This window comes from Numida meleagris, chromosome 5, assembly GCF_002078875.1.
Source record: "Numida meleagris isolate 19003 breed g44 Domestic line chromosome 5, NumMel1.0, whole genome shotgun sequence".
Classification (NCBI taxonomy): Eukaryota; Metazoa; Chordata; class Aves; order Galliformes; family Numididae; genus Numida; species Numida meleagris.
This window is the reverse complement of record NC_034413.1, coordinates 24630779-24651840: the sequence shown is the minus strand read 5'-3', so window position 1 is coordinate 24651840 and position 21062 is coordinate 24630779. Positions and strand designations below refer to the sequence as shown.

At 35.9% G+C, this 21062-nt stretch overlaps 1 protein-coding gene across 11 annotated transcripts in view; it reads left to right on the top strand.

Annotated features, from left to right (window-relative positions):
* Window positions 1-21062, top strand: part of LOC110399378 (S-adenosylmethionine synthase) — a 38311-nt gene that overhangs the window by 6734 nt on the left and 10515 nt on the right. For 4 of the 11 annotated variants that reach the window (XM_021397981.1, XM_021397979.1, XM_021397980.1 and 1 more), the window contains exons 6-8: window positions 13259-13299; window positions 14348-14457; window positions 20862-20939. In XM_021397981.1, coding sequence (XP_021253656.1) covers window positions 13259-13299; window positions 14348-14457; window positions 20862-20939 — 229 coding nt within the window. Of the gene's footprint in view, window positions 1-382; window positions 975-2319; window positions 2402-8995; window positions 10662-13258; window positions 13300-13670; window positions 13687-14297; window positions 14458-20861; window positions 20940-21062 lie in introns of those variants that run through there. The other 7 variants (XM_021397982.1, XM_021397983.1, XM_021397984.1 and 4 more) reach the window with 7 other exon arrangements.

Below are 21062 nucleotides of genomic sequence, written 5' to 3'. Positions count from 1 at the left end.
CTGGAACAGATGCAGAACAAGGGAGAAGATTCTATTTCTTTGTTACTAAGGAGGTGTGACAGTTTAACCCTTGCATACAATCTAAGGCTGTGTATTGGAAAAAAAACAACAAACTGCAATTACCTAATGGGAGTTAAGGTACAGCCTGCTTTTCCATTGAAAATATTTTTGTGGATTGGAGAAGATGGAATTCAGAGGTAGACGATAGGAAATGTTGCTGAAAATATTATACTAAATACTGACAGAAAATTTATGGATTTCTAATTTTTCTTTTCATCAGATTGGGAGCACACTTGCTTAGGCTGTTATAAGACCCCAAGTACAGATCCTCCAGAGAATGTGCTGATAGTAATGTGCCTAATCACAGCTGTTCTCATTCCAGCAATACTGGAGCATAAGGATGAAAACAGATATGAAGCCCAAAATAGGACAAAATGAATGAGTTTCACTACCAGTCGGTTCACAAAGATGGAAACTCAGTTCTGCAATGTGAGAAGCTTTTCTTCTGGAAAGAAAAATGCATGTTGCAGCAAGCACATTTTTGTGTTATTATTTAAGAGAGTAGGCTTCATTGAGTATACAGTCTCTTATAGTGGTGGTTTTCTTTCATAGTCTAAAGAAACATCCTTTTGTAAGCAAAAGCTGTACACAGTAACTTGCTAATGGCAGTGAGAGTTGGATGAATTAGTCCAGATTATATGTAAAATTGATTTCCTCTGAACTTTGCTAAGACAGTTTACTTGTATTTGAAGTCAGCTATTATTTACTTTACTTCTTTGAAGTTGTTCCTGTTCTTCGGTTAGATAAAAAGCAGTGTTGTCTATCAGCTACAGCTAGAAGAGAGTCTAATCCTGCTTTTTGCTGATAAGAGCCTAAGTACATTTTAAAATACCTCACCAGATTGTTTGATTTATATTTATTTATTTGATTTATTTGGTTTCTGGCATAACCATTATAAACGCTCATGAAGTGTTTATGCTTTATGCTTGTGTATTTATTTCAATTCAGATGAAGGTAAAACCTAGACTATTATAAATGTTTATATAGATATTATTGGGCTAACAGTGGTGAAAGAAAAGCAAGGTAGAGGAAGAAATCATTCAATTGAGCTATCACAGTGTAGGAAACTATAAGAAGTAGGGAACTCTGATTCTCAGAATTTGGGAGCCTGCACCTTCATTATTACCGTAAACTGAAATCAGTGTATATTGTAGATCTGAATTGTTGGGGTTTATACCAAGTTTTTTTGAAGTAAGTTACTCTAGAAGATGCTGTGTCATGAAAAATTATGTCCATTGTAGCTCTTTACTGGAGATGTTGAGTGCTTCCATTTTATCTTCAGGTGTAGGGCACCCAAAGCCAATGGCTGTTTTGAGAGCAATTTGAGAGCGCTAGTTTGTTACACTAATCTAATTTGCTGAAAAATAATTAAATTTGACTGCTTGAATGTGAGTTAATTGAAGGTGAGGTTAAAAAACAACAACAAAAAAGTGACTATGTTAAGCCATTTCATTATTAATACTAAGCATGGTTGTAGTGTTACCTGAAAGTAAAGCATCAGGCAAATGTTGATGTTACAAGTAGAGAAGGCTCACCATTGGTTTCTTGTTGGGTAATCTCATTCAAGCTGTTATTTATTAAAAGGTTGTATTGACATTTCTGTATTGACACACAAACATATACTACGCTAAAAAGTCAAAACTCTTCCTTCCCATCATTTTGCATCTCGTATATTTTAAAATTTCAAATATACTTTAAAAATTATGTGAAGCTTGAGTTTAATTTAGAATAAACATACAGTAGTTAGGAATATCATACTGAACTTATCTGAATTTTTGCACCCTCTCCAAAGACTATTAAGATGTTTTAAGAGTCTTTTAACAAACTCACCAGGGAGATTTTGCCATTTACTGTGTGGAGTCATTCTTGGATCTAATAACAGGAGATACTGTTTTAAATGATTTTTTTCCGTATTATCTTGGGAAAATAATTGTGAAAAGTATCTTATTTTATTTTGATGTTAAACCCATTGGTGTTAGAGTTCAGCAAAATGTTTTTTGGACAAAATAAATGATTTTGTTTAGTGGTTTGTATACAATTTAAATGCGGTCTTGCAGATTCCAGGTAAAAGCATTAGCTTTTTTTTCTGAGGGAGGAGGAATTTTGTCTAAACTCGATCAAATTATCTTGGTTAGTCTGCTTTTTTTTTTTTTAATGAGTTGTATCAATGTATTATTTCCAGCTCTGTAATAAATAGAATGGACTTTTTGTTGTTGTTTCAAAAAATCAAAGCAAAATATTTTCTTTTTCTTGGTGCAGGGAGAAAGTAGTCAATTTTGTTCACATTGAAATTTCTGAGGAAACTCCGAAATCATTAGTAAGAGGATTGATCTCTACTAGTGTAAGCATGAGTTCTACCTCTGAGAACCCATCTCTTATTTATTAAACTTGTAATATACTTAATATTAAAACACTAGGGAATTGCTTGATTCAAACTACGTGTAGGGAAAGATACTGCAGAAGAAAGAAGATTCATTATGCTGAAGAGGGTGGGAGAGTGGGAACATTCCAATAAGAGACTGCCCTGCAGCAGCAGGGCACCGCAGCTCCCCTTTGCTCTGTTTCAAGTCGCATTCCTGGGAGTGTGCTGGGCTTCTCCAATCATTCTGCTTCGTTTCTACCCCGCCTCCTGAATGTACTTTCTTCTAGAAATGACTGGCTACATGCAGACACACCTGTATTTGGTTCAATGTTATCTTAAGCAATTTTGGTTTTGCCACTGATGTATTTAGAAGATAAGTTTAAAAAATGCTATTTATTTAACCGATAATTGTAACCCTGGAGACAGGATTTGTTTTTTGTTTCATTGTAAACCTAGCTGCACTGAAAAGCTACCCTTAGGCACTGACAGCTGAAAATTTCTAGAGCTGGGATTGCTGTGAATTTCTGAGGCAGCTGTTCTTCAACATTTTTTCAGTGTTCATATGTGTCTACATAAGCAAAGCCTATAGAAAAAATACACCGTTACTATTTTTCTCTCTCTTGGGCTTGAGTTAACGTGTTAGAGTATTTTAAAACTATACAGGCAGGTTTCTTAGCAAAAATACTATAAGTAATTCCTCTTCTACTCTCTTGATAAAATGTGTTTATATAGACACTGATCTCTTAATACATTTAGGATAAAAGTTTTTACCATTTCCGAGACCTAGGCCATTGGTAACTTAGACACATATTCCCCTTACCCCTCTTATGTGAATTTTCTAAGGGTTTTTTGTTTGTTTGTGAAACTCAGCATATTTACATGATATATGAATGTGTTTCAGAATTTGTCCAAGCTTCGCTTGGCACAAAAAATCAGTAAAGTACAGACTACAGACAGACCTGTATATTCTTATATATTTGGTCTGACTCTTCAGTATAGTACCGTTTTTCCATTTTTTGCTACAGATTCTTTAGATGTCTATTCAGCACCTACAGCTGTTGCCCCACTATTCTGTGACAACAGCAGTGATGCCTCCTGAACATATATCTCTTGCAGCTGGGGTTGATAGAATAGTATTATTTTTCATACTTCTTTTATTGTGAAAAGAATATCTAACCTTTAAAAAAAAGATCAGTTGACTAGTCTGTATTTTGCTTTGTATGGGAGGGTAAGTAATTCCTTCATATTTATTAATATAACATTTAATTACTTGCAATATTTCAATGTTGTGGACTGTAAAAATCCTTCAGTTTTGAATAGGTTCAAATATGTCTGAATTTTAAATCTGGAAATTAACTTTTTGTTCTAGTTTTATTCTGTCTAGAGAATATTTATTTTCTGTGGAGATCAGGTCTGTGCTTACTAAAGTTACTGGCAGGGCTCCCACTTGAGTCCTAGTAAAACATTCATGCCATTTGCGTGGGAATGTGTGCATGTGTCTTAAAAATAATTACACATTGCAGTCTCTTTGCTGACCTTGCTTCTAAAGATTTACAGAATCCCAGAAACATATTTTGCGCTTCTGCAAATGCGGAGAGGTGATGAAATAGAACCGATCACCCAACACCTGTGAATAACTCATGCTCTGACCATTGCTATTGCAATGCTAAGGCGTTCACAGCAATCTGAAATGGTGAATAATGAAGTGTAGTATAGACATAGTGTTAGTTTTCTTATTAGCTAAGATTTCTGGAGGTACCGAAAAAGAGGATGCCTTTGAGGAGTTGCTTTATGATGGGTGCTACTTTTAATGTTTTCAAAAGAAAGTACCTTTTGCCTAGGAGACAGAATGAATGACCGGCATGAATTTAGAAAAGTAAGAGCTCCTAGTACAAATCCATTAGTTGTAAGAGTTCAAAGGGGTAAAAATTCAAGGGATGGGAAAATATTAGAGTAGAAGAAGAAGAAGGAGATACACCAAAGAAAAGTTCTTGCACTTGTTTAATTCTATAAACTAGTGCCTATGTAGGATAGCGTTCAGGATGTTAAACAGAGTAGCTGCCTTTTTTGTCCTTCTCTTTCCCTGCCTAGTAGAGCTACAGGCTTCAGGTTCCCTTTACAGGACTAAAACAAGTTTACTTCCTTGAGATCTAGTGTCAGTCACATGGAATCATGTCATTTTGCGATGAGCATAAATTGAGTACTCCACTTATAGGAATGAGAAATAAACACTCTTAGCCCTAGAATTTGTAGTCTTAACTTATATTGTGAGCATTGATACTAGATCATATTCAGGTTTTTTTTTGTTTGATTATTTCCTGTGTGTTTTGGTACAGCAGATGTAACTCTGTAACATGATAGAAAGCACAACAATGACAGCATAGTAGCGAAGTCCTAGGCTGCAGCATGTGGGGATATGCTCAAATATGGCACCTGTAGACACAGAAACAAAGGAAAGAATCTGCTTTCTCCTTAGAAAACCCCAGGTACACAGGGATCTCTAGGGAGATACTCTTGCCTCCACTGCCAACCCTTAAATGAGGTCTGGGAAGGGGTGGAGCCAGGATCCACCCCTTCCAGTCACTCAGGTGCATTGCATGCCCCTGAGCTCCCCTGGGTTGGCTCTGCCTTCCTACCAGGTGCTCAATCACTGGTTGAAGCTGTGACTTAGCATTTCCGCTACAGCAGAAAGGGTGTGACATTCTTAACTCTGACATTACTCTTCATTAAAAACATTCCTATTGTAAGGGTCACCTCACAAGTCCCACTTTAGTTTTCAGGGAGATTCAGTAGCATTTGGCAGAAGGTTAAATATTTGCTCATAAAGAAAGACAGAATTGTTACACATCTTACAGAAGTATCTGGACAGTCTTAGCATTTATGGTAGTTCTACTGTATTTTTCAGTAGTGAGTGTCTAGGCTGTCAGTCACAAAAAATACATGGAGTAAGAAGCCACTGCATATATACATTTTTATAACCAGTCATTTTGAAAGGATCAGTAAAAAATTTTATTTTTTCTGTTTTTATACTTTTCAACTTTGATAATTCTACGTTTGCCTTTTTAAAAATTTCTTTTTGGAAGGACATTGTTTGCATTTCACTCCCATGATAAGCATTCAGTTGCAAAAACAATGGCATAGAGATCATGACTCTGTTGAGCACTCAGCATAACTGTAATTTAGTGCCTAATTATTCGAAACATCTGCAACTCGTACATGTCATTTCAACATGTTGTCATGATTAGGTGCTTTCAAGCAGCTTGTGATGTCAAAACACTTGTTTAGAAATGAAAACAAAGGAAAAAATTCCTCATGCTGTACAAAAAAATGTGTATGTATATAATTACATTTATATATATATATATATATATATATATAAAGATGTTTGCAGAGGGTTCCTAACCCTTTTTTTTCTAATTGGCTATGCAAGAATTTTTAGCCTAATAATTTTAATAATTTTTGGAAAACAAAAGAAATAATGGGGAGAGGCAGCTGATCTTGCCCTGCAGATCTTGTGAGTTTTTGCTGCTATTCCCCAGAGTTTCATCTCCATACTGTATTTCAAAACTAATTACAAAATTCAAGTCAGCCTTTCTGGAATATGATTTAAAAAGTCAATAGCGCACTGTGAAAAATCTTTTTTTTTTTATTTACAAATCTGACGTATACTGAAAAAAATCCTGAGACTTAATTTGTTTCAGGGCAGAGGGTTTGTAAAACACTGAGCAACAAAATAAACGATATGGCAATTATGTCTATAAGCCTGACGATCTTTTGATGGTTTTGAATTTTTCCATTCTATATTCCATCTATGAGAAATTAGAAATTAGTAGAAATTTTTGTCTGCTCCGGTTACTGTTTGTATTTTTGTCGAGAACCATTTATGCCCTTGAGCTGATTGATGCTACATGCCCTTCATCCATTATCTAATGTCCTCTGGTTAGGCAGACATGTAAGAATGTTTTGGCTGTGTTTTATTTAAGACTTGTTTATTTGAAGCTGCTAAATGACTAGTTGTGGTGAAATCTCTCAGGCATAGATGAAAGATAATGATGTTTGTTGTTTGCTAATATATTTGCGCAGCTCAAGTATGTGAAAATAGTATTTGAATGGCAACCTAGCTGAACCAACTTTGGTGAGAAGGTCAGGCTGAGGGTGTGTCTGAAAGACATGATCACTCAGGTTATGTATTTAGCAGTTTCCTGCACATCTCAGAGTGCTGGTAGTTCATTTGAGCTCTATAGCAATGATGATGGGAGCATTTCTGAAAAGACATGGATAGGCATAATGACTAACAAAGTTGCTGGATGTATGTTATATCTTTTTTTCTTCAGGTAACCGTAGAAGCCTGATTCTGAGACTCACAGCATTGTGCAGTCATTTTCAGTCTTGCAAAATTAACGTAAAATTCTGCTATGAGTTATTGACCAGATTTTACTGAATGTGCAAGTAAATGTGTTTGCCTGTATCAAGTAATTCCAGTATGTAAATATTTTCATTGAGAGCACAAATGAGGTACGTCTGCAAATACTGACTGTTTGGACTCAGTAGGATCGATTGATGGTTGGCTCTGATGATCTTGAAGGTCTTTTTCACCCTAAGTGATTTTATGAATCTGTGATTCTATAAACCGTGCATATATGTGTGACTATTGATTACAATGGGGGCTGCTCCAAAAGTAGTGCCTCCTTTGACATTGTGGGCCAACATAATATAAGAGTTGGATGTTGGTGGTATGACAGTAGGGGTTGAACCTTACCATCAGTATTCCATTCCATGTTATTGCCATGTGACAGATGGCAGTAGAAGGGCAGTCTGGCAAAATTATATCTTGCATGGAAGTGCATATGAAGCAAAGATATGTCACTGAATTGCTCCATGCAGAAAAAATGGCACACTGACATTCATTGGCACTTGCTCAATGTTTATGTAGACCAAATAGTGGATGTGGGTGCAGTGAGGCGCTGGTGGTGCATTTCAGCAGTGGTGATAGTGGGTCGCCTCCACTGGCGCAGATTTTTACACGTGTGGCATCTCTTGTCCATTCCTAGAAAAAATGCCTAGCTAATGGTGGTGACTATGTTATAAAATAGTGTTTTGTAGCTGAGAATTTGCCCTCTCAAATAGTGTTATTGTGCTCTTTGTATCTGTTGTGGTTTCTGTGGAAATAAGCAAGAGACATTACTTTCAGAGTGACCTATGTAATATGTGCCAAGGCCATGAAGCAACAACTTACCTTGGTGACTAAATTCTGCTTTCATTAAAGTCTTGATTCTAATTTTATCAGGAGCATTATTTCCTCAGATGTGTGCCACAGGGCAGAATTTAATAGTACTTTATTTTCTGTTCATTCATAGAATTGAGCCCTATTCCACCTTCAATTCACACAGCAAAAGGCTTTTTTTTTAGTTTGCAAACAGAACAGTGTATAATACAATTTTATTTATGCTAAATCTAATAAATTAGTTGTTAAAATTATGCCTTGGACAGAAATGAAAAAGTCTTCAATTAAAAATTGTCTCCCTTTAACCTTATAGAAAGCCATCTATGTATTCTACCTGAATGTTTTTTCCAGTTGTCATGGTCAGTTGTTTGTTTTGGGAGACTGTCATTTGACATGAAACAGAGCACAACCCTTAATTTCAGTTGCATGGGGTGTGATCATACATCAGATACACACAAAGCCACAGTTCCTTTCTGAGTAAATAGTTAGAACTCCCAGTTGTTAATGACATGGCTAATCACCTGTCCAGACTAAATCCCACTACAGATGTAGATTTGTATCTCAAAAACATTTTGGCTAGGGAAACACAGCAGTCTTCCAGCAGCTTGGGAGCTGTACAGTCTTCTGCATTTACATGTTTTGTGACATTATTAGTGTATATATGTAAACCATTAATATTTCCTCAGTACTTTAGGAAATAGACTGATGCGTTCAGTTAGCCCTTACCCAAGAGTTTTTGCTGCGGTGGTTCATAGATGTTTACAGAACAGGTGGTCTTTGGACTTTGAAACAAATATTGACTCTAGTACATGAAGTCATGTTGCAGAAACCTATCTGCAGGAACACGGTTGTGGAATCCATTCTGGCTTCCTGACAAGGAACATTAGGTTAAACTCAGACACTTTTAACTTTTTGTAGCTAAATACTGCCAGAAAAGACTTCTGTTTCCTTTGATATAGGACTAAAATTAATTTTCTTAATTATTTATGTTGGTCACTCTGCAAGTAATGTCTCCTATTTATTTCCATGGAAACTACAACAGATACAAAGAACACAATAACATTATTTGAGAGAGCAAATTCTCAGCTACAGAACAGTATTTTTTAACATAGTCACCACCATTAGCTTTTTCATCAGTGATGAACAAGAGCCTGCATGCTGCACTCTTAAAATTATCTGCATGGCCATCTGGGATGTGGCTTATCTTTCATGTTGCTGTCACCACTGCTGAAACATACCACCTCACCACCTCACTGTGCTGACATCCACTGTGTGGTCTCCATAAATGTTCAGCAAATATTGATGAGTGTCAACGGATGTTATTTTTTCTGCAGGGAGAAAAACAATTCCACACCTTTTCTTCACATGTACTTCCATGTCAGACACCATTTTGTCAGATTGTCCTTCTGCTGCTGTCTGTCATGCAGCAAGAAATATTGGTGAGAGAGTTCAACCGCTGCTGCTGTACAACCAACACACACATCTGATGTTGTGGGCCAGCATAAAATAGGAGGCATTACTTTTGGAGCAGATTTCATACATAGTGACATCACACTGAGTAACCTGCTCAAGCTTGTTCTGCTTTGAGCAGAGGATTGTACTAGAAACTGCAACCATTCTGTGATTCACTGTTGTGTCATAGTAGAAAATTTGAGGTCAAACAGGTGTAAAGAGAATAAGCGTATGGGATAAGTAGAAAATTCTTTGCTATTAGTTGTGGAAGTACCTGAAAAGACGTATTAGAGCATAGAGAGGAACGAAGATGTAAAATATTGGAGAGAATCACTGATAAGCTAAAGTAACTTTGGATTAAGTTACATAAAATGCACACTAATAAATTGCTGTGACTGTGGTTACAGGAGATCCCGTGTTCTAGTGTGAGAAGGAAAGTGGTTATAAACACCCAACTCAGGATATATATTACCTCCTGTACTTCTATAATAACAATCTGTTTTTTCTATCCAATAATATTTAATTTTGTCCTAAATGCTTATGGGCCAGTGAAATTCTACACCTGCATGTCTGAGAGGCCTTGAACAACACTCATTTTCAGAAAATTATAGATAGAGGTGAAAGTTCTGAAGCAGGTGTGAGTTCTGTGTTGAGTTCCTGCTATATAAGCTCTATTGCTCTGCTTGTCATTTTTCATGCAAAAGAAATAAACCCAAATAAACAAATCTTCCTTATGTTAGCTTCAAAAACAAAACACCCACCTCACTCAAAACAAATATACTGAATCACTCAAGTATTTTCACCAACAAATAAAAATCCCTCAGAGTCAATCCTAATAAGAGGCTTTTGTAATTTAGAGCTTATTTCTAAGAGGAAAAAAAGATGGACTGCCATAACTTCTTGAAAATACACTATTTGTATTATAAGAACTACTCCTAGTAAGCAGCACAAATAAAATTAGTATTAGAGTTCTTTTCTCAAAGAATTGGAAAACTCTCTTATTTCTACATATTCCATGTAAGTTAGAAATAACTTCCTTGTGTAATTTTGTCAAGTGAGAATAAAATAGCAAGGTAAGAAACTAATTTTAGTACAGTGATTTCTGATGATAAAGTTAAGAGAACAAAACAAAAGTACTTGGAAAAATATTTTCACAGGTGCTATTTGCATGCATGAAGTATTTCTGTGTATTTTTAAATCTAAGTGTGATGTTGGGTCCTTTAATGATAAAGGAATTGTAGTTATGAGGTGTATGCTCTCTACAAATCAATTTGTTTTTCTATGCTTTTGAAAGTTGTGGTGAGAGAACTAAATTACAGAGTTTGAGGAATGGTTTTACCATGACGGATTCTAATAACGTGGAAGATCTTCTGAGCCCTGGATATGGTTTCCTCATAACTCAAAAGATGTCACTTAAAAGTTACAGCTGCAGTGATGGAGTGTGAGTGAATGGAATCTAAGCATGTATTGCTTCCAGAGAAAACATGATTCTTTTGTAGGTGAAGTAAGGATGACTAGTTCTGGAGGATCTTTCTTCCTTCTTCTGCAATGATAGTTTTACACGTAAGCTATTTGACTCAAGCTCATTTTATTTCATTTCTATAGATATAATTCATCCATGTAGGCTCCATTCTCAGTGGTTTATAATGGAAATAAGACATTGGTAGAGAAGTGTTGGGAGATAGGATTAAAAAGAGTAAGTAAAAGGGAAAAAGAAAGAAGAAAGGGAACTGTGTCCTAAACAAACAAAAGGATATAAGCAAGACAAGAAGGGAGGGGAATAGAGGAGAAATCTGATAAGGGCAAGGAAGAAGAAGGCAAGCAAGTAAAATGAACTGATGAGCCTATGTTATTGAGAGGTCTAGGATCAAGGCAATTAATCAGTCATATCTGTCTAGAGAATCAGCAGCATCAGTAGTAGTCATTCATAATTTTCTAAGTTAAATCTTGTTCACTTCATTATTTCCTGGGGTTTCTCAAGGCTGCGGTAAAACCATGCACTTTCTCACAGGTGACAAATGTTATATGAACCAGAAGAGAGGTAGTTAGAAGAGAGGTAGTTTTGCTGAACTGCTAGAAATAAAAGTAACAAGAGTGTGGGATGGTGCCAGATAGAAAGACTCTTACAGTTAATAGAAAGAGCTGCCTTGCTATTCCAGTGTTTCTTGTTATCATGAATAAATATGTACAGCAATACAGAGGACAGAGTTATTTTTGCCTTAGTTTTTCTATCTCTATCCTCATTTCAAAGCACAGAAGTTATACAGCTTGAGAAGATTTTGCCATTAGGTATCTTCTGAGTAAGGGTCATAGAATATAGTCTAAAAATACGTAATACAGTGATGGGCCCTATAGGATTTATAAAGAGATTTGCAGAGAAACTGACTTTGTTAGAGCTTGGTACCACAAAGCTGTTGACTATTGCAATAAAGTTAAAAGAAATGTTGGAAGCCAATTGTATTGGTAGCATTGATAGGTAAGTGTCTATCTGTAAAATGGAATGGGGAAAAAAGCTTATATCCACTTTTTGTTTACTATCAACTTTTTTTTTTTCATAGCAGAAGATACATGCCAAAAATGTATGATGTTAGAGCTCTATCTTAGATTTTTACAAATATTTAACAAGTCAAATTGTCTGGGAAGTGAAGCCAAATTAAACATTACCTAACCCTATGCTCATTTATAGTCCTGGAAGATGTCCTGGAAAAGAGCATGCTGAGATGCTTCATGGCCGTATAGCAAATATGTTGCTCTTGATAGTAAAACTGCAATGGAAAGCCGTTCTTGCTGAAGGTTCTATATGAGTTATGTGAAATGCAGCTGTGCAGCATTTCTAAAAAATACTATTAGCAGAGAGGCCATTTAATGAAGGCTGACCCTCCAAAGGTCTCATGGACCAATGTGTTTAAGTCGGCAGAAATAAGTTCAAAAGGAGGAACTGCAAAGGCAGAATAAACAGTGGACCTGCAAATTCACTATTCATGTGTCCAATTAATTGCATTAATTAGCATTTTAAGAGCTTGTGATTTTTATTTTTATATGGAATAAGAGGATCGTGTGAGAGACCTGTTCCTTTGTGCTGTTACCTTAAAAACAAAAAAAGAAATAAAAAACACCGTACGTAGGTCCAAGCAACAATTTCTGTTCTTAAGTGGCACTGAAAACCAAGAAAAAGCAAAAACAGAAGAGAGAGAGAGTGGAACTTGCACGCTGAGAATATTCAATCTTGTCTGCTTTTGCTGGAGGATTGTTTATAGAATTAGAATGAAAACTCTTGTGTTTATGTCAGCAGTGTTTCATCCGTTCTGTACTTCCATAGAAAAAAACATTTACATTTAAGAACACGTGCTTGTCACTGACATTATATTACTTTAAAAGTTAATATAATTTTTGAACGTTACGCATTAACTAGAGTTAATATAACTAGTTACTCTTTGATCTTCATTTCTTTTTTTTTTTTTAAATGCCATTTTTCTATGTGAAATTAATGCAGGATCTATTCAGGCTGGGATGGAATCTTAGTGTCAGTGGAATGATGACAGTTTACTCCAGAGAAACCTATGGCTCATGTTATCTGATGTGTGAATTCTGCATTATTAAGTTCAACTGGTACTTTTTGTTGTGTGACATGAATTCTATGCAATGGAAAACCAAGAGAATGTGTTTTGAAACAAACTATTCCATGTCAGTAATAATTAGAGGTGGACCGATGCTACAGCAGATCACTGGTGAACATTCACAGAAACTGGTTATTGTTTTCAGGAATGTAGGTAGAAAGTGAAAATTCTAATGAATTCTTACATAAGTATGTAGCAGTGCGGAAATTTAAGTCCAAGGGACCACATACAGGGGGTATTCTAAAATAATACAAAGAGTTTGAAGTAAACTAAGTTTTTAAACTGAAGAGTAGTAAAGATGTCATTGCTGACAAAATTGCAGGGGCTATGTAACATGCAGTATGTTATTTGTTTCAATCCAAATACCAGGTGTTTTACTGTAATGTCCGAGTGAATGATTAAGAGAGTATAATTTAGTGTTCAATGAAGTAAAGGGAAAATTTGGTTTCGGTAGATCTATAACTTGATCTGAAACTGAGACTAGAACAATTTCTGTAAATGAATTAAGAACAATTCAACTTTTTTTTTTTTTTTTTTTTGTAGTGGTGCAGTAGTTCTGGGCATGTTCTGGGTCTGCCTCATGGGTATGTTTACACTTTTTTTGTATTCAGACTTACAGACGTATATCCACAAAATGCAGTCTGTCTTCATACCTGTCATACCTGTATGTCATATATGTCATACCCTGTCAGTATATTCCAGATACTAGCCATCTGACTGAAGACATTTTTGGTAGTGGAACTGAGTATTGAGTTCTCAGTCGAAGCAGTCAGTCTGTTTCTAAGGGTTACAGAATGTAACGTGAGAGTGTCATTCAAAAAAAGAATTAAGATGGATCTTAATAGAAGAGAAGACAGATGAAAAAGAAAGCAAAGGTTGAAGGAAGATGTCTGCATAAATGAGAAATTTGTCATGTGCTGTATCTTATCAGATGTTTCATGTCTCAAATGTGCAGGAGTAATGAATGAAAATGAAAAAAATATTTCAGGAGAGAATTCTACTTTTCAAGAGATGAAAAAGTAGAAGGAAAATACAGTTACAGAATGCAGAACAAACTTCTTCCAGTCTTTTCTACGAAAGGCATGCATTTACCCTTTTTTTAATCTATCCCTGTGAAACCACAACACACGGTTGGAAACACAACATAGATCCCAGAATTAGGGGAGAGGCAAACTGAAGATGCAGCTGAACTGAACTGTCACCAGTACTCCTGGATTACTTCACGCTCGTTTGAATTCCTACGATACTTAATCTTGCATGGGTTGAATCCAGAGTGTTTCTAAGAACTGAGTTAATTAGTGAAATATCCCAAAATCAACTAACTCCCCTGCCAAGAAATGGGCTCTTCCATTTTCCTCACATGATTTTCTAGGCACTTTCACTTTTCCATATATAGGAGCAGCCCAGAGACTGACAGATCAGGCTAGGTAGGGATACAGACTTCAGGCACATGCGTGCTCCTTGCATGCATACACAGATACAAGCTCATGTTGATTTCACACACTAAAATTCGAGTTAGTATTACAGGTAGTGAGTGAACACAGTGACAGTCCTGCTCAAAAAGAACCTTCAACTTTAACAGAAGGCACTAAAGGCAGAAATCTTCAACCACTTTTTAAAATAATCCATCAGCAAAAGCATCACAGTCATGAATGGGCCAGTGGATGGTTTATGTGATCACACGCTGGATGATGAAGGAGCTTTCATGTTCACATCAGAATCAGTAGGAGAAGGACATCCAGGTAAGAAGCCACTATGGCAAATGCATTAAAGAAAAATATTTTCATTGAAAATATTTTTAAAAGTCCAAAGAAAAATTAATCTGCTATTAGTGTTATTATAGAAAGTCTGTTTAACAGAGTGCTTTTTCTGTTATTTCCATTGGACCTTTCCATATAGACTATAGAACCACTGTGACTAGACTTCTTCTAACAGGAGTTTTTGTGCCTTTGCTGGATGTGTTATACTGTGGAGGGCAGTGGGGTTTCTGGTTGCTACTCCTTTATTTTCATTTTATTTGGTTTTTTATTCAGTATTACTGTGCAGACATTACTGTATCTCTGATAGGCTCAAGTTTCACATATGGATAAGAGTATGTAGCTTGCCTCTCATATTCCATATCCTTATGGGCACTGTGAAACTGTTGTGCATATATGCTGTGCTCTAAAACTGACAACCATAAGCAATCTATTTTAAAGACTTGAAAAATCAGTGGTCCCTGCATCTGTACTTGTCAAAGTTGCTGATATGTTTTCTCCCATTTCATCATCGGGGTATTAATGCAACATATGGAATTGATTAATCAAATAGTGGACAGATATTTGCTAAAATGTATGTATGGTCAGCTGAGCTTAGTTCAGTTTTATTGAAAACAAATGGTCATCTGCCCAAAACATGTACCTTATGTCAAATGAGTCCAAGGGACAATAGACTGTTTGATGTCCTGAAAAGCATGTTTGTTTTAGAAGGTGGTGTGGCATCATGTACCTTTTGCTATCGCAAGGTTTTTTTTCTTGTGGTCATATCATAAACGGGTGGGATAACATAGAGAACATAAAGGTCAGCAGTGGGAATGTAACGTCTGTAATTCTGATACTCCTCTATAATATTAACTTATTAGTGCAGGTCAAGTCTATGGCTGATGCAACTGAGTCCATTGCTGTCAATTTCAGGTTAAGCAAGTTGGAGTTCTTTCTGATGTAACACCATCAGAAAATGACAGCCATATTCAGTCCTTCGGCCATAGGTCCATCTCAGATTTGTGTATAATTACATCCAGCAACCACAGAACAACATAGTTCCATGGGAAAAATAGCATGCTATAGAGTGATTTTAAATTGACAGTGATTTTTCTAAAGGTGACAGGTCACAACTGATGCTATTCTAATCATTTTTTAATCTCTTTGAGGCTCTAACAGGTAAGTCTCAGAATAGGAAGAGATGTAGTTCAGTTTAGTCCCCATGCTTTTATTTGTCCGTTAGTTTCTTTTCTTTATAAGTTCTCTTTTTGTCTTGGTTCCTGTGTTGGAATATGACACAGTTTTCAGTTGTTACTTACATTTTCTTCTTTATTTCCAAAAACTCTATTGGCTCTCTGTGGGTCTTCTTTAAGTCCTGTGAACATTGTCTATCTCTGAAATACCTGTCAGGCCTTTGAGAAAATGTTAGCCATAGTGAGATTTGTGAACATCGTCTCATCTGCCAGAGACTACCGGATCTCTGGGTACTTTGAGATGTATAAACCCAAGAGCTTTATTGTAGAGGAAAGAGTGTAAAGTTGAATCTTACTCTTTTTCAATGGTATGTTTTCCTAAACAATATATATTTTGATATACACCTATGGGAAAATAAATATTCAGATTTTCCAGATAAAGTGAGAACAGGATGAGAGTAAATAACTCTGGGTGATCCTGCAAATTTTTGTTCCTGAACACAGTCCAGCAATAGGTCTTAATGGTCTCAGCCACAGGTCTAGTTTCTAATAGCAAATTGACTTTTACAACCTGACCAAATGATGTTTTACTTGTCTGTGGTGTTACACTAGACATGAGGATATACCACTAGTTTTTTGTGACCCAGGAAAATCTTACTGTTTCTTAAAACTGAGGCCAGTGTCTGAGGCTGTAGTTGGGCTTTTGATTATGTTATCAGTAGTGCTAGAAATTTATTGTGAGTTTTGAGTATGTCTGTTTGTTATCAATGGATAATTTGCATGTTCCTGATTACTTCCTTTCTGCATGTGGTAGTATAATTTTGCTCAAAGGCATAATGTGAAGATCCTGAACCAGATCCTTGTCTGGTGCAAATTTGAGTTGTTCTGATTATATTAGTTGAGTTGAATGCTCTCATATATACTTTCATGATAAACAAAGTGGAAGAAATTACATGCTTATTTATTTGTGTATAAAGACAACTGCCTTGTATCTGTGCAGTGCTTTTGAGCTGTGTGTAATTAAGAAGCCAAAGGTCTGTAGAAGTAATAGCGAGCGATAATTAACATCCAGGCATTACATATGCTCCCAAAGAAATCTGAAGAAGGCTGTTTATCCCATCTTCTCAGTCCCACTTCTTCAAAATGGTTTGAGTGTAAAGTTTTGAACTCCCTTCCAGAAGGTCTTTAATCCTGGTATTTAGTAGGGCAAATTCCAAACTCTTCAGACTTACACGTAACCTCCTCCTTTCTGATATAATAAAAGCACGTGAATAACAGATTTTTTTTTCTTAGTTGTTTTTTGTCATTTCTTCACTTTGCTTCACAGAATTGTAAGGGTTGGAAGGGACCTCCGGAGATCATCTAGTTCAACCCCTCTGCTAAAGTAGGTTCTCTCTTCATTCAGGAGAAGTGTCTGTGCTGCACAATGGTTTCATTGAGCTTTGAAAGGCATTGTGTGTTACTGTGGTCCACAGTGTCTTACAGGTGCCAAACTACTTAGAATTAATTCCTTCCCCTTTCTGGCATGGCACCAGGTGGATTTATCTGCACACAGAATGTAATTCAGCTTTCCAGTAAGTGTTAAAAATATGATAGAAAATACTTGTTATAAGCACTCTCAGACATATTAAAAAATGCTTATCTGAATATTCACAGAAGAAAAATCAGCCCCCAGAACCCCTCCCCTCATAAAATCAGAAAGTTCAGATCTTTCCATTCAGTTGATGCTCACACATCTGATGTCATAATTCAGTAAACTGTGTATTGTACAAGAGAACGTTTAAGAAAAGCTGTTTTAACAGTGCAGTGTTAATGTTGAAGTGCCACTGCTGTTTTCAAGAGCACTCCTCAAGAGTTTTTTAATGAAGAAAAATATAATACAGTGGAATTCAGCTATTCAAAATCTTTCCGATAGAACTTGGTTTTGGTAGAAAGCTTATTTTTCAGTGACGTTCTCAAGATAAGCATTTGTGTTATTAACTTTTAATTTTTCACAAAAAAAAACAACTACTGAGGATTACTCAGTTTTCCATATTTTGAATATATAATTTCACCTTCTAGTGCTGTTGACATAAATAAGGTATTAAAAATTGTGCTACCCAAAGTCATTTGGATGATCACAGGTTTTTAAGAAAATGAACCTTACCTTCTGAAATGTTTAATGTTTATTATATTTACTGCATGATTAAAGCTAGAAGTGTGGTAGTACTTGTTTGCTGTTTCAAAGGGTGGAGCTTTTTGAATTAAAGTTTTAGTTGACTGTTCATAGATTTTATTTTTGATGAATGTATGGAGAGTCCTGAGAACTGTCTTCAGTTACAGAGCATTTCTTTTTTAAGAATATAGCACTTCTAACTGTTGTGCTGCTAATGTAGTCTAGATTCACATAACAAACTTCTAGTCAACTATGCAAAACACTTTGGAGGTCCTCCTAATTAGTGGAGATCACCTTTGTTGTTGAATGCCTTCTTTACTTCATAATTTGACAAATGAACATTTCAGTAGGGTTTATCATCAGACCCATTCATCCCTTTTATAGCTATCAGGAGCTGCTTCTGTGGCTAGCTGGCGTCTCTGCCATAAGGTTGGCTCTGTGGTGTGATTGGATTTCTTGATAAGAATTCACAGTTATCTAATACTTTCCTGTTCAGTCAAGCAATCCTCAGGCTAGACATTGTTTTTGCAATACGTATCTTACTGGATAGTAATTCACTATGTGAATTGGAAAAAAAAAAAAAAGGAAAGAATGGACAGACATATTCTGTCACATTCAGCAGCTATAAGAGCTGTGACAGTTGAGATGATAAATTTAAATAACAGAATGAAAAGCGCACAAAGCCTGCTAAGCATCGCTAAAAATAGACATGCCTGGTTTTATTTTACATTAGAGACCTTTACTAATAGACATATGCGTTAAGCAGCTGATCATCCTGCTTGATTTCTCATTTGAATCGTGATAGTTCTATCTATATGTGTCAACAGTCGTGTCTAATTGCACTAGGACTGTTGGTTCTTGCACCAGCCATCAGTTTTTGAATGAATTACCAAAATGATTTGTCTCAGCCTTCTTTAATCCAAAATCAGCCATCAGTATGATATTCTAAATTATTCTAATTGATGATTTTCAATGATTAAAATTCTCACATACATCTTAAAGACCAGAGTGGTCTTCTGGTAGAAGTTTATATGCAGGTAATGAAATTTCATCCAACAAATCTTCAAACATGATACTAAACCATGGTTGAATTCTGTTCCTACCTTTTAAAAAGATACCCAATTTTTAACTAGAGTCTTGAAGGAACAATGAATTTTGCAAAGCTCTATCTGAATGGCTTCAGTGGTTCCTTACTCTTAAGATTTGACTTTTTGAATCTTTATCTGTCTTTCTCTAATGTCTAGCTGTCAAATGTAGTTATACATTGTTGTCCATCAGACAGAAACTCTTCTCAGCATATTATCTTTCAGGATTTTACAGACCCATCCAATACCCACTAGGAGTTCCTAGGGTAGCTTACCTTTCCTTCAGCCTTTCAAAACTAAGTTGAGCTTGATTGATTTCATCCTGTAAGGTACTTTTTTTCTGATTTTGAGACATTTTTTCTCAGTCATCCAAAAGGTTCTTAACATTATCTTTAAAATTCACCACCAAGATCTAGGGCTTCTGGGGCAGTCTCACTGATGCTGCAATATGGAGATAACTTCATTTCTGTGGCCGACTCTTCATCTGACTTATTATCATGAGCTTTTCAGAATAACACTTCCCTAACACAGGGTCTCCTCTTCTGTAAATGTGGGCTATGCTCTTTGCTCATGAATGTTTGCTGTGCTATCCCTCTCTTCAGGAAACCAAAGAGCTGCTTTTTTAATCTACCAATATCCATGAAATAGTGCAGATACTGATGACATATTGCATGCCAAAAAAAAAAAAAAAATAGAAGAATTAAAACATCCTGCTAAACACACTTACTGGTTTTACTGCCTAATGTAGCTAATGTTCCCTTGAGACATTTCAGGGAAGTTTTAGTTCAGAAATAAATTTCAACCTGCAGAATCTATGTAAAGTTCTTCATACTGGCTGGATGCTGCAAAGGGAAATGAGGATGAATTAGTCATATGGGATAACTTGCATTCTTCTTGAGTTTTTTTTGAAGATTGCATTTAATAAGCAGCATGTCACATACAAGCAGCTTTAACTAATATGGGACATTGTCATCTAATGCAGATGGAGATATGCTTCATGTGGGACAAGAACAGGGATAAGGCTTTTCCCTGCCATATAAACTTTCTATGGTGAAAAAAGACTTTACAGGTTTCTTAATTACTTGGAGTTTGCTGCAGGGCTCTGTACCTGCACTAAGAAGGTCATCCTGTCTCAGTTACTCTGTTGTCCCACCCAGGTAATAAAAAAAATAAGTTTTTTCATCTATAATTTTTGCTTTATTCTTTGAAAATATGGCTTTATTGTCTAGTAAAAAATGAAAAAATTGAAGAGAGCAAGCTTTGTAATCAAAGTCCTTTGATTAGGGACAACCTTTGTCCCTAGTCTTCCTAAGCAAGGTTCATTTGGACTTCTAACTGAATTACAAGAATGGTGTCTGATTCCTGTTTGGTAATAATTGTCCCAAATTTAGTAATACATACTCCTTTCTTGAGAGGCAGAACATTCAAATGCAGCTTACCTTTGATAATAATCTTTTGTGTTCATTCTTTTCATATTGAAGTGATTAATATACACAATAACAGTGTCATATTAGTTATCTAGTCTCTGATTTAAACTCTTCATCAGGCTTTATTAGCTGTCTTATTCAAGTACATTGCAACTTTCTGCTGGGGAGATGGGAGTTAGTGGTAGAATATCACCTTCTTGTTACCATACTGCTGTTGTGGAGTGTGTGCTGTATTGGTTTGTGGTAGCAGAGAAGAGGCTCTCAGCCTCTCAGGTAACTCTATGCATAACATACTTGGTTCACAGTGATGTGCAGAAAACAACATGTGAAGTTGTAGTTAGTATTAGTTTACGACTAGTAAGTACATTCCTTGTTCAATCTATCTATTGGTCTTGCTTGCAGGATATTGCATATGACTCTCTATTTAGTTTGCTTAAGTACTTCAATAATAAGCAATGTAAGAATTCCTATCTATCCAAACAGGTGCAAAATCTCGGTGTTTTGTATTAAGTTTCCTGTTTTGAACAACATTTTTAATGTATTGCAGATAAAATCTGTGATCAAATCAGTGATGCTGTACTAGATGCCCATCTTAAACAGGATCCAAATGCCAAAGTTGCTTGTGGTAAGTTGTTTGCTGCATTGCTTTAAGTCACTGTTCTTTTATTCTCAACGTGTTGGTGAAGAGCTTGGCGGTGTCCTGTGCTAAATCATTTTACTCTGAAAAATTATGGAAAAAATATAGTCT